Below are 14321 nucleotides of genomic sequence, written 5' to 3'. Positions count from 1 at the left end.
GGGCTCCATGCCACCTAAGGACTTTTGAAAATGCGAGGGTACTCGCTGCAATGCTTTTCTATTTAAGAAGATTGTTGTTAATTCCAGAGCAGAAATACTGGGCTCTGTTGCTAAAAAGGAACTTGCTACTTGCAAGTCCAAGTAAGCAAATCAGGGGAAGTGTCAAATTTGGAAATCTTTGTTCACCATGGGATGAAACAATAGGTGATGAAGGGTGAGCATGATACCTGCAATACAAAGTCAAACAGTAACTTAACGTTACTGAATTATGCACACACAGTGAACATTAAATTAATATGCTGGCATTACTCAATCCTCTTCGCAAGGCTGCAGCCCCAAGGTAACTTACTTTCCGCCTCAGCAGATGGACTCCTCTATATAGAAAGGTCTTCTAAAGAGTCTTTTGTATCCACTTTGCTTGTAGGCATGGACCAACATGGTGCTGACCGTTCTCAACCAGATTCAGGCCCTGCCAGACCAAACGTTCACGGCCCTCCAGCCAGCAGTGTTCCCCTGCATCAGCCAGCTGACTTGCCACGTGACGGACATCCGCGTCCGCCAGGCAGTACGGGAATGGCTGGGACGAGTGGGCCGCGTCTACGACATCATCGTTTAAACCTGCTTGGCTCTGTTGCAAAGGGGAGAAGACATCCAAGGTATACAGCAAAGAAGTATTAGGGGTTCATTAATTGCCTATTTGTTGGTGATAAATTAAGAAACAATGAGCTTGTTGATGTATATCCTCTATCCACTTGAGACTGCGTGTCCCTCACTCACTAGCAAAGGAGGCAAAGCATGAATGTGTCCAGGGGGCTCGGGAATGGCCCCAGAGCCCAGAAGCTGCCAGTAAATCAGGCTGGTTCCTAAAGGCATAACACATTTCAGTAGCCTTTGTTTGCATTCAAATTTGCAACAGTGGGAGCCACATCAAACTCAGGTGAACTTCCACACTTGCAATTAGCTGTGAATGGAACTGTCATCTGGGTGTCAAACCAGGCAAGTAAGCCTACATAACTAAAACTAACTAAATAAAAGGCAGGAAAAAGGTGAGGGAAACAGGATAAGTAAAACGGTGGCACTTGTTTGGAGTAACCTTCTGAAATCAGCAAGAGAGAAGAAAGCCAAATAAAGATTATTGTAATAACTATATGCCTTGATCACTAGAGAAAGTTGAAGCTAATTTTGCTCTGAGAAGAGCCTTTGCAGTCTGGTCACATTCAGGGTAGCTAGTGAGTGACAATTAACGTATCCCAGGTTTAAAAATGGTGAACCAAGCACAGGCTATTCATCCTTTCACTAGCCTTGTGGAGTATTGCTCAAAAAAATTGCACAGTCGGGCTGCCCTCTAACACCACCACCCTGGCTACTGCAGCTGATCATTTTTTGACATGCAAGTAGTTCCCCCCAGGGGCAACAGGGAAGTTTGCTTTGTTGTTTCCTGTGATGCTACAGGGGAAGACACCACGAGCAAAGCTACAGCCAGGCTTTGTGACAGTCCCCAGCACTCAACAGAATAAAGCATTCCGGTTCAAGCAACACTGCAGCTAAGCTGGCTTATGCTTCTGCTGGAGCTCTGTAGAGCTCTTTGTAGAGCTGCTGTAGCCAGGAGGACCCTTACCGCCTCCATTAAACTTAGCCTATCACTCCACATTGAGCTTAATCAAGATGGAAAATAGTCTGAAAAGAAGGTATCTAACTTCCCTGTTTTTCTCCCTTTTCTCATCTGTTGCTGTAAACAGAAGGGGACAGAGCCTCATGTAGGTACTTCCCCACCACCACCCCATGCAGCACTTCTGTGAGGACTACTACGGTTTGCCAACATGGTTATCAGGGGGAGAAGGGGAAGGATTGACTTGTATTGTCAGATACGTACATGATGCCCTTCACACTAGACACAGTGAAGGGTTACTTTGCCGCCCAAATTATGTCACAGCCCCTGGGACATTCCATCTCGTACTCCTATACGAGTTTAATGTGATTAAACGTTTAAATAATTTTTTGAAACTAAGTTGAATTTAATCTTGGGTGACCCCCTTAATGTTGTTATCCCAAGGCTTTTTAAAACGTGCACACCAACTAAATATACAGCTTCAGTCCTTGCTACAAAGCCTCCTCAAAAATGTCATCTCTATCAGGCCTGGACTTTGCACATCTGTTTTTAGCATCTTGAACCAGAAAAAGAAAAAAAAAAAAAAAGAGGGTCGGTCCAAGAGGATCGACTGAACAGCCATCACCCAAGCTGACATGTTACTAAGAGTCTGCCACCACCATCCTGCCTTTGCCCTCCATCACCCACTCCCCGTCCTCACCTGCTAGACTCCTGCAGGGAATACTTTGTCCTATAGCGTTCTGCAGTGTCAGTCACGCTGTTTCCCCTTCTTTCAAAATTTCCTATTGTTAAATTGTTTCAAGAACATAAAAAAAAAAAATCCTTAAAAACAACTCTCTCACCACCTACGTTGTCAATTGATAAAGGTATTAAATTACTTATTTATAGTCAGTTTTCCCAACAGATCGAGTCCTTCGTTGGGGACAGGTGCGATTAGCCCTTGGTATATAGGAGTGGTGGCAATGTTTGGTTTCTGTTGCCATGTCTTTCTTACACATCTTTTGGTAAAGTAAAAGGATGATTATATTTTTGTTAATCTTTTTAATTGGGCATCTATACAGAACTGCTTTTAAAGCAGTACATTAATTAGGCAGCAACCAAAATCAGAATAAACTTTATGCAAGACACCTAACTGCTATTTTTCATTATATGTGCATTTAAGGGATTCAGCTCTTCACTGTGCTTATCTAAAACAAGCAAATCCCTGAACCACATTAGAGAAGTAAAATTGGTGGCAGTACCAACAGAATCACTCAGGATTCCAGAAGCAGTCCCAGTGCCTGGGAAGCACTGTGGTTACGTTATCTGTAAATCAGAAAGAAAAGCTCTAGGAATGAAAATACCTGCCCCCACCCAGGCCTACAAACACAGCATAGCCTGGTGTTACACGATTAGCCGGCTGCTTGACCCGAAATACTGCTGTTGCCCTATTTCAAACTTCTCCTTCCACGTTACGCACTAAGTGCCCATTGTCACCCTCAGTGCCTCTGTTCATTCACACCCCTCCCTTAGGCAGCCCTAAGAGGACTTAACTGAGTGATTCCAGAAATGGGACGAGGATGAAGGAACCTTTGTAATAGCAGGCTTTAAATGAGCAAAGTTTAGCAGGTGCCACTCCTTTTCTTTCTTTGTGAAATGGTAAGCAGAGGAGCACAACGGCTCGTTGCCACTTTAGGAACCATTAATCTTATGCATAGACAAAAAGAGCATGGCATTGGTTTATGAGATTTTTTTTTTTTTGCTAGTTTAGCCACAGAAATCAGCAAGCCCCAAAGAAATAAAATGCTGTGTGTGTGTGTGAAGTCACCATTTCACAGGCCTGCGCACTCTATTTCATGCATACTTTGGGCTGCTTGTGAGCTTTTAGCCCAAAGAAGGCGCCCATACAGCATGGGCCCAGGAGAAGGGTACTGGCAGCAAACCCTCGTGAGCTTCAGAAGGGGACTCCCTAACTCTGACCACACCAGGCCCGGCCAGCTGCACCACCTTACAGCCACTTCTCTGCTTTCCACTGCTGACTGGAGAAGCACCTCAGGCAGTTGCATAAAGTAGCCCTTGTCTCCACACGTAAGTCTTTCTTTCTCACGTAACTCATTCAAATTCTTACCAAATTTCTTTATCTCAAATTCATAGCACCTAATGCACAGGGTAAGAGCAACATATTACCAGCTTCAGAGTTGAATCGGAACATTTACTTGAGCCTCGGGGAAAACAAAAACAACAAACCAACCCGCAGTCTGCACATTCTCTGTTCTGGTTAATGACCACATTTTTCTCTCACACCTTCTTTTTTGACACAGACTTCTGTAGGAGCTGTTTTTTGATTTTCATCGAACTAACTGGCAAGTTAGCTATTTTTAAAACTCTTTAGCGAGTTATTTTTGTTTAGGTGACCTGCTTTCAAAAGTTACATGGCGGTTTGCAACCCTGCTCGGGTACCAGAGCCACATGCTGGCTCCGCTGCCTTGGTTCAATTCACGTCACCTCCCCCAAGAAGGGAGAGGCAGCTCCGTCTTCTGAAAGATGTTTCAGGCAGCCACCGACAGAGAAAGTTGCTATTAGCCAGAAACAAACACCTGCTCACAAGGAATAACTTCACCGTGCGAATATTTAAAGCTGGAGGAAGTGGCACACCCACCAGGAGTTATTGTACGGTACAGGATCAGGGTCTGAGCCCGGCTGCAGACCATGCGCATACAGTCACGTTACTCTGCAGTGCCGTTATATGCAGATACACAACAGGAGAGGTGTGTTTATGCCTGTAGCTCCAGGCACTGTGAGCACTCTGCATGTTAGCAGAGGGATAGCTACATTACCAGGATGTTTATTGTGCACTCTGTTAATGTTTGCATCAGGCCAGCCGTGACATCTGACATCAGCAGTTAATGCAGTCCTTCTGGTAACGTCCCTACTCTTTCCTGAGCACTCAGCAGCCACAGAATTGGCAACACCATCTCCTGGTTAACGTGTTGTCATGTCCTAGGATGTTAAGATACAGATTTAATCCTCTGCTAGGAATGGACACTTTAGAATAATTTACTTAATTCAACATCTAAAAATAATTACTAGGGAAAGATTTACGTAGACCTGGGGAAAAATTTGCTTGTAAAACTCCAAACGCTGGCAACACAGCTCTTGTCTCATCACAGCTAAACAATACACATCCTCTGGAGTATAGCTGGCTCCTGGCAAGGCCAAGCAGAGTTTACACCCGTAACTTGATCTGGTAAGGTACTTTGCCTTTAATTTGAGCTTCAAGTTCTCTTTAATTTTACAGTAAAATTCACTGACAAGTCTTCATCTGCCACAGAGGTAACTGCCACCTATTAATAAGCTTGTGTTACCCTACATAATCTCCATTTGCTCTTGCTATAGTAGTGTCTCAGCGCTGTGGAGCTCAGAGCAGGACCAGTATGAAACTTGAGTGGCCAACAAGCTAACAAGTAGAGAGGTCCAGCTCTGCATGCTGCCCGCACTTGCTATCTCTTGCTACAACTTAGGCCCATACTCAAAACACCTCAGCTGTTGAAATCAGTGGAAATATTTAATACTCTGGACTCAGTCCTTGAATCCTTCAATCCCTGCATACAAGTTCACAAGTCCTCAGGAAAGGGAAAGTCTTATATGGTTTTGATGTCACTTTCTCTGCTGTGGTCCTCTACACCCTTCCGCTTGGAAATCCACAAGAGCCAGCACATCGTACCCCTCTGCATCCCAGTGCCCCCAGATACAACTTTCACATTTGCACAGATCCAGTTTTAATGTGTAAGAAGCTGACCATAGCGAGCCAAAGCAATTTATTTCTGCCTAGCTCTTGTGTACAAGCTTATTCGGAAACTCAGCATGCAGCGTAGGTGTTTTCACCTTTAGCAAACCATTCTAGAAATGCTATTACTCAGTGATAAGCTGTTTCTAATTTAAAAAGAAAAAAGAAGAACCTCCTTTCTTCCCTTCTCTTGATTTTTGTGGGGGTATGATAAGATTATGCTTATGCAAACTGTTTAATCATTCTTGTTATAATAATTTTTGCGAAGATCTGTGTATAGTGCTAATCATGGCACATGAAATGAGATAGTAGTTTTTTCTTCCAATTTTTGATCATTCCACAATTCTTTGAAAAAAAAATTAGCTTATACCATCAATTATATACACCTTATCTTCTTTTTTAATATAAAAGGACCAAGTTTCCATAGCTCAGAAGCACAAATACTGGATTTTATGCAATGTAGATAACATCTGGCAGCTATTGACCCCTCTTCTCTGAGCCTCCCTATTTTGAGTAGAGCTTGTCTAGGGATACAACCTGGTGGTCCATCAGCAGCCCTCACTAGCAACACACCTGGCTCTCCAGGAAGTTGTACGGCTGCAAGGAAGAAGCGTTACCTCCTCTGTGTTGTTTCCACTAATTCCCCTCAACATACACTTTATATGCGATATTAACTGTATGGTTTCATTTCATACTAAACAAACCGCTTTGGACAAACACAGCAGGCTGGCTATTTAAAAGGACAATTAAAAAAAGCACCTGGCATGAGCACGCATCATTCTTTTCAGTTAACACTCAGAGGTCCAAGAACTAAAAGCAGAGGGAAGAGGAAATGCCCTAATTCTGACTGTGGATATCAGTGGAGCTACACTGTATGATCCTGGATTAATGCAATAATGAGCTTGCCTGTGGGACCAGATCTCTCAAATCCTCTTTATTTTTGGCAAATTTCACAAGCTGAGGTTTGCAGGGTCTCCCCTGCCACACTGTTTCAGGGAACTGGGTTTATGGAGGGCGTTTTTTGTTAAGAAACATGGCAAGAGGATCTATTTCAATTCCTTTACCCCAACATTGCACTTTAAAAAGTAGTTACGTATTTCCACAAATTTCATCCCAATACCATGGAGCACTAGGGCCCTATTTCCTATTCATACATTGGTTTGTCTGGGTTGCAGTGAAATGCTGGGCTTGCCCACGAAGCAAGTTGAAATGAGAGAGAGCAGTGCTAGCAGAGAAGCCCAGGTACACAGGTTCAGCAAGGGACAAATATCGCCTCCGTAACTGGGCTGTGGCTCCTGAGACCCCAGCTCTGCAGAGGAAAGCACCAAAGGGAGATACCAAAGGGGAAAGGCAGAGCCCTGTGGTACCTGAGCCCCGGACCGCACAGTTTGCTGGAGCAGGTGGGAGCTAGAGATTTGAAAAGTATGCAATGACAGCAGCGAGCACCTTCTTTCAGTTCCCCCCTCTCCACCTCCTTTTTTGTCACTAGTGATGATACTGCAGATGCACTTCCATGGGCCCTTTGACCAGAACTGAAAACTGAACAAAAGCCAAAGGGAGTGGACACTCCATTTTGCCAAAGATCTAATCCTTCCTATTCCAAAATGAAAAACAAATTTTATTTCCATGATGATGGCTGCCATATGAAGCAGTGTACTACAAAATACTATTCCCAGGACTTCATCTCTATAGCTGTATATTCAGGAGGAGCCACTAATATTTTTTGAGAGAGACCATAAATCGCCTTGTCAAGAGTTCTTACATTGGGTTTGCCTTCTACAGAGCTCATACCTAGCTGCAGTCCCCCCGTTTCATTCATGTTTCCTCCCTCTGCCTTTCTGCTCTGACTCAGAGAAACCTCCCCGTACCCGCTGCGTCCCTTCGTGCTGCTAGCTTTGTTTGGTTCCTTGGCGTCCATTGTTCAGGCAGTCGCTGTAAGCTGGCTTGCAACTTGTATTTTGTGTATATTTTGTTCAGACTGAATCCTGAAGTGGAAATATTTTAAAAGAAAAATTATGAACTATTTATGTTGCTCGTGTTGTAGAATAAAGAAGCAAATGCAAAAAGCATCTGGCTCTTGTTTTGTCTAAAGATAGTTATTTCACGGTTACTGGCTAAGCACAAGGTAACAGATCTGGGGAGGCTGCTGTTGTTTTCCTCTCCCCGGTGGGAGCTGAGATCTAAGAACTGCAAGGAGTGAGCCCTACACCACTTCCAGCCGGAGTTTGGGCTGGGAAGGGGCAGGGAGGGGTGGGAAGAAGGATCAAGCTGCCGAGACAGCTGAAGGAGCAAGCAGACACGATGCAGAATTTCACAGAACAAGCAAAGGATTTCTCTCCCTCGTTAAATCCAGCCAAATATTTTTTGACTTTAATTTCACTGGAGCTGGCATTTTTGAGAAAACGATGGCAGCAAAGACATCTGTTTCAGTCATACCAGTGTCCTAATTGCACCAGTCATACCAGTGTCCCTAAAAAGCTGTATGGACTGAACTCTAGAAAAGCAGTTCCAAACCAAAGCACGCCGCCTCACTGCCACCGAAATCCAGGCACTGCCTCTGCCCCGCTGTGCCCCCAGCATCAGGGCCATGCTCTGCAAACACCACAAGCAGCGAGCACGGAGATCCTTAGCGTGCGAGTTCACAGCAAAACTGCATTGGGTTTCCAAGCCGGGCACTCCCCAGCTGCATTTCCCTGCCACTCTGAGTTTAACTGGCTCTCAAAGTGTTCCCATTCCAGAAGTGCATGCCAACAGCAAGGATGGTGCAAGGTTTTGCCCCTTCTCAAGGCTTTGTAAGGGCCACCCACCACCACCTGAATCCCTCATTTTGATCAAAGTTGGATCAATAATTCCTCTTGCAGTTCAAAACCCTTTAATTTAATGGGATCACCACATGAAAATGGGAAACGCTTCCTGCACAAGCACCTCACACACTTCGAATGCGAACAAAATTTAGATGCAGAAAAAGAAAGGGTCAACCAGTACTCTAGTAGAGAGCCAGTACTCCCTACGAGCCCATGCCTAGGGTCCCTGGCATTGCCAGGCATGGTCTTGAGGAGCCAGAGTTAGGACCTGCACGGCCAGGTTTCTGCTGTTATTCCTTCTGGCTAAGTAAATTAAAGCTAGTAGGAGCATCTCTGCCCAAGCAAACATCTCACCTCTGTTCTTCTGAACAGGTATTTCCTTCAACTATCCCCACCATAATATTACTCCCTGCAGTGCTTTAAGCACCGAAGCACCACAAGGTCTGGCCATCAATGTCTGTTACACAACAGCCTCATCAGCAGGAAGGTTAAAAGAAATGTATTAGAGCAGATTACAAAGCAACTAAATGAGGTTGCGACACTTTAATAATCTTATGGCATTTCTGGCAAAACGGGAGTTTGTTAAATCCCAACAGTCTGATCTAATTCAATTCCAGGAAGCCGCCTTCTGCTGCGCTACGTCTCATTTAGATCCCATTAGAAAGACTTTCTTTTCCTCCTAAACAGCACTCATTAATGTAAAACAGCTACCGGGTTAAATACAGAAAATACTACTCCACTATTTCACTAATTCTTTACGTGTACAAGGTCTGTCTGTCTTCTCACTCGACAGTGGGGGCAGATTAGCCTGGCTTCTGCTGCCACTGCGGGGAGAGGAAGATGTGCACACATGGTGGAAGTCTCTTTGTAGTTACCTATAGGACACTTGTGCTTCTCCCATTCGTTGGCTTTAATTAAACACACTTGCTAAAGAAAACAGCTGTTACCAAATACATATAAAATGTACACACACACACACACACACACAAAAGAAAGGCAGCGGCCATTTAACGAGTCATTTCATAGGCAAAGACAAAAGATTGCTTTTGGTGTAGCTAATTGACCAGCGGTGAAACACTCCCATTGAAGTTTTTACCAAACATATTTATCAGCAGAAAGCCATCTTGTTTCAATCTTATAAGGCTAGCTTTTAGGCCCAGGAAGGTTGGCTCGCTCAATTCCCTCTCCAGTCTAGCAAGAGAGGGTCAGGTTCAGGGGGAAAACAGCCACCAAACCTCGCAAACCCCCACATTCCCTCAGGGGCTCAGGTAGAGCTCCTCCTTTCTCTGCCATTACAAGAAGTGCAGAAGATTGGTGCATGGAGATCCAATTACCCTAATTGGCCTCTATGATGTATATTTATTTACGGCAATTAGGATTTCAAAACTGATTATTTTTCACAATGTAGGTTTGCCCCTGGCTACACTGTATTAATCTGTAGTCAACTACCAGCGAAGAGCTCCCCTGATACAAGCCGGACATCTTTCCTGGTTATTTTTTGCCAGGGTGCCAAGAGAGTGCCCAGTGTCACCACTACCATTTTACAGAGGGGATGAAAAGTGAGCAAGTCAAAAATTTGTCAGCGACTTCAAAAGGCCACAAAGCATCTATGTTGCGTCCTCTGGCCTCCTGCTTATCCCACAGCTGTAGACCTGTGGGATAATATCTGGCCAGAGGGGGGAAAAAAACAAACACCCCCCCCCAAAAGAAAAAAAAAAAAAAACACACTGTACAGACAGCTTATGGGAAGGATAAACAGCAAGGCAAACTAAACACTAAACCTCCTGTTGTTGACCTACCTGGAGGGAAATTCAAAGATTCCCAATTTGTTTAAAACTCTGATACTTTAAACCACAGTATTTTTCAGAGACCATTATCTTACACTGATGGGGGGACAAAGGGGAAGTTGAGTTTCAACCTAAGGAAAAAAAAATGGAGACACTTTGAGCAGCTACAGCACAGCCAGTGGAACAGCAGGCACAGGACAGAAGAGAAGGGAAACACTTGGCTAATGCACTATAGGGTTGTATAGGACACTGCTGGCACAACTCATACACTCAGAAGTATGGCAATAATGGGAAAATATTTTCAGTAATCTTGCTGGAAACATGTTCTCTCCAAGATAGATATTCACATTTTACAGATGAAGAAACCTTTCTTTTGGTCCACTGAGTACGCCTATGACAGAAGTAGAAATAAAAGGTAGAACCAGGCTTGGGTTCTGTCTGCTGAGCCACATGAAGCAGAGGGTGATCTCCAGTTTCTGAGCTTCTGGCAAAGAAGCTAGCATCAGGATAAACCTCTTAACATCTAATGTCACTGTAAACAAACACAAGTTGAACTCTTTATCCAAATGCCTGACACAACATCCTAGAACAGCACGCTCAGCACCCAGGTTTCAAAATCCAACAGAATCCCAAACAAATCAAAGCCAGGCTGCATGTGCAATCTTCTGACCCCTGACAGAAACCCAAGGTTTTTATTGTTTTGGCTTGGGTCATTTAAAAAAAAAAAAAAAAAAAAAAAAACACGGTGAGATCTGTACCCATGAAGCAGAGACAATACTTCTGGTTTGGCAGCCCTAGGGAAACACGCTGAAGCTCTTTATTTGCTGTGGTTAATGTGACCACCTCTCAGGGGGTGTCTCTCATCATCCTCATTTGCCACCACGGTCAAACAAAAATGACTTAAGATTAAATAATTTAAAATATTTCTCCTATGTGGCGTTTTCTAATGATTTTTACTACATTTTCAAGTGTTACCTTACATTCCTGGCCATTTGTTTTTACTTCAGACCAGTCTCCTTTGTGCCAGAGACTCTGGGGAGACCAACAGATCAAAATAAAACTGGGTAAGATGCTGTACTAAAATCTGTCCCTATAAGTAAGCCCAGGAGGTCAGAACAGACAAACCGTCAGGCTTGGGAAATGAGAATGTCAAACACGATGAGAAAGTAAAAAATGGTTTTGTAGTGCAGTAACAAGAAGAGGAAGGTGACAAGGCCCTTGACTCTTACCTGCAAAAACAATTAATTTTCTCTTGAGAAAACACGAGAATTGGTTCCTGGATAGAATTGCAATGGTCACGCCATAAGAGCAAGGGGAAGGTTTGTGTGCCCTGATAAAAATATTCTGTTAAAGTCCTAGCTGTAGGGATGTTCATCAGAGCAGATCTTACTTCTTCCTTGCATACAATACCCTTTCTCTTGAAAGTATGCTAAATAATTGAAGGTCTCAGGCTCTTGTGACCAGCTGCCAAGCCCAAGAGAGTAAAGATTATTAGATTATTAGTTTGCAAAGCCAACCATGAAGAAAAGAAGAAGGAGAAGAAAAGTAGAAGTTAAAATCTAATTTGCTAAGATTTTTTTTTTCTTACAAGCCTCCAATCAAGATTCCTTTAGCATTTCAGGGGGACAAGAGCAGTAAGGGCCATGGAAAGGAAATGCAGTGCAACAGCCCGCCACAGAATGTTTGAGGATGACCACCATTAAGTGTTAGGATGACCACCATTAAGCATCCCTCAGGATCTTCAGGGGGTCTTGGGTAAGCATCTCCCAACCTCGCTCTCTGCTGTGCCACTGCAGAAAACAGGAGAGGTCTGCAGTGACGGCTGAAGAAAAATGGTACGAGAAAGAAGATACCAGGCAGGGCACAAGTGCCAAGCTGTGTCATTTGGTTCTACATCTCATGTCTCTTTAGACCTCATTGCGCCTGAGTCTGATCCTCGGTAACAAGCTGTGCTGGTTGGGCAAGCCTTCCTTTCAAGGAGGCATCATCCCGCACCTGGTGAAAAGCAGTGCTTGGAGCCAAACACAAACGCCTCTGACCAGTCAGGTAGTCAGGTCCAGCTCCGACCCTACAACCTGCGCCCATTACAAGCGCTCACCTGTGCGGGCCCTGTTACCCCCCCAGCAGCTGCCTGGTTCCTCCTGCCGTGACACAGCAGGTCACCTGGAGAGACTCAGGTTTGGACATGGGGTGAGAAGATCCCCACCTTGCAGCGGAAGTCACATACCTCCCTAAGCTGCTCTGTTCACTGCTGCTCTGCTTGTACACCACTGCCCCCAGCAAAGTTCAGTTATTCTTTAAAGGAAAACTCACCTCAGCCTGGACCCAAGTCTTCCCCACTATACAACCTACTCCGTTACCTACAAGGGTAGCTACACTGAGTAGTAGATCTCAGCACCTTACACAGTCCAATTATTTCTAACTTGCAATTATTCCCTCCAATTGCCTAGACAAGATGTTTATTTTGTGATCTGCTTCTAATGCCAAACCCAGCTGTCCAGCTAAGACACCTATTTGAAGAAGTCACAATTAAAGCCCTTGTCTTTGCACCTGTGGTTTCCTCTCCAGGACGTTGCATGGTGCCTTACCTTTTTAATATCAAGGGCCTTTTGCTTTCAGTCTTTTTCACTAGCACCTCTGTCAACCCTCATCTCCCAGCCTGAGGACACCGTGGCAGTGCCTTTACCCTGGTGTCCCAAGTGCTCTTGTCCTCATGGCCTTGCACAGCTTGATTCTGGAGCATTTTTATATCCCTTATGTTAGAAAATGTCTGCTCTCCCTGTTCTAATCATCCCTTCTCCCCCTCTGCCTCCTCACATCTTAGTTCTCAGGCTACAGCTCCATAGTGAGATCCCTTCAACACTCCCCTCACGGTTTTTCATTGGCAACTCTAACACCTGCTAGGGCAATGGCTATTTGCCTTCCCAATACACATTACCCAGTAACACGTGCACAAAGTCTAGCAACTGGCCAACCAGCAGGCACACGTGCACCACATCACACCTAATGCAATCAACACTGACAGCATCGTAAGCAAAAGCAACCATCAGGGAGTCGAGCAGCTCCTGAACCAAGTGCTGCACCACGGGGACACCTCTCTGGGACTCCCTCACTTCTCCCTGCTGGCTGGTGGGAGAACTTTATTTTATTTTATTCTTCTCTCCTTCCTTTCTGCCCCTTCAGGTAGTTTTGAGGTCAATGTATGCCATCAGCCCTGCTTGTAAAGCTTCATGCACTTAAGGCTATCCCACCTGCCTGTGTGCAACAAGGGTCACATCCTTGAATTGAGGTTTGACTTAACTTTACTGAGAAGAACCGTTAACAAGAGCATTTGAGAAAATAAAGCTTTTGCAATGTCTTAGGGCCTTTAAGATTTTCTACATGTATTTCATTTCAATAGAAAACTTTATGCTACAGGTTGCAGTGGGCTGTGCACCTTCTCCATAAGCTCTAAGCAGGAATCTCCAGATTCAGAACAGATTCAGCTTCAAGACGTGAACTCCAAATTGAAACAGTACGTGTGCTATTTGAAACAAAATGTGTGTTATTTCAAGCAAAGTCCTGTTCCAGTTCACCTAAATTAAAACAACACAAAATTGCCAAAAGCCTTTCAGCTGATGCTCTGTTAAATAATGCACACTTCAATTCAGAAAGTTTCACACGCATGCAGAAGTCGGCAGATTGGAGTAATTTCCTCCCTCTCCCCCAAGGAGGGCCTTTCCTTGACAGCTGAGCACAAAGCTGAACAAGTCTCTCCTGTACAGTCCCATACAGGTGCAAACTGCAGCTGCAGGAAAGCTGCCTCACCAGGCATAAAATGGGGTTAAGGAAAAGCAGGTAAGCAGTGCCTAACCTTTTATAGATTCTGAAGGCCCCCTGCTACCATGTCTTTGGTCAGGTTTATCACGCAGCTCATCCTCACATGTATATGGGCACCTGCAGCCCACGCAGCTCTACAAGCTCAGGTACTACATCAGCTGTTTCAGGTTATACAGAGAATTTTCAGCTCACACATTCTTACTGTTATTGCTAAACATGCTTTGGGAGAGGAATGTATTTCAACAGCTGCATTTCTCAAGCTCTGAAAAGTTTCGAGCATTTTAACAACAGCAAATATAGTCTTACCGATTCACTATTAATGACAGTAAAGATACCAAGACTTCCCTAATTCTGCAAGGGAGGATGTTAATACATTTAGTTGTTCTGCTCTGGAGATGCTCCTGACCTTAAAGTGATAACAAAGGAAGAATAAGTCACTCGTATCTATTTTTTCCAGTCTGGAGAAGAACTGAGTGTGTTCTGGTAGTTAGAAGAACCTACGGGGGTTCCCTTCTCAAACAGTGCTTCTAGCCATA

At 44.3% G+C, this 14321-nt stretch overlaps 1 protein-coding gene and 1 long non-coding RNA gene across 8 annotated transcripts in view; one reads left to right on the top strand and one right to left on the bottom strand.

The window, feature by feature from the left end:
- The window catches only part of ARFGEF3 (ARFGEF family member 3), a 95288-nt gene extending 87846 nt beyond the window's left edge, over positions 1 to 7442 (top strand). For all 7 annotated transcript variants that reach the window (XM_080586236.1, XM_080586234.1, XM_080586233.1 and 4 more), the window contains one exon: positions 425 to 7442. In XM_080586236.1, coding sequence (XP_080442362.1) covers positions 425 to 616 — 192 coding nt within the window. In that variant the 3' untranslated portion in view covers positions 617 to 7442. The remainder of the gene's footprint in view (positions 1 to 424) is intronic.
- Positions 1 to 14321, bottom strand: part of LOC308192562 — a 34775-nt gene that overhangs the window by 1042 nt on the left and 19412 nt on the right. The window lies entirely within an intron of this gene.

Source organism: Anser brachyrhynchus (genome assembly GCF_964034855.1).
Source record: "Anser brachyrhynchus genome assembly, chromosome: 3".
Classification (NCBI taxonomy): domain Eukaryota; kingdom Metazoa; phylum Chordata; class Aves; order Anseriformes; family Anatidae; genus Anser; species Anser brachyrhynchus.
Note: the sequence above shows the minus strand (reverse complement) of the source record. Positions and strands in the feature narration are given on the sequence as shown.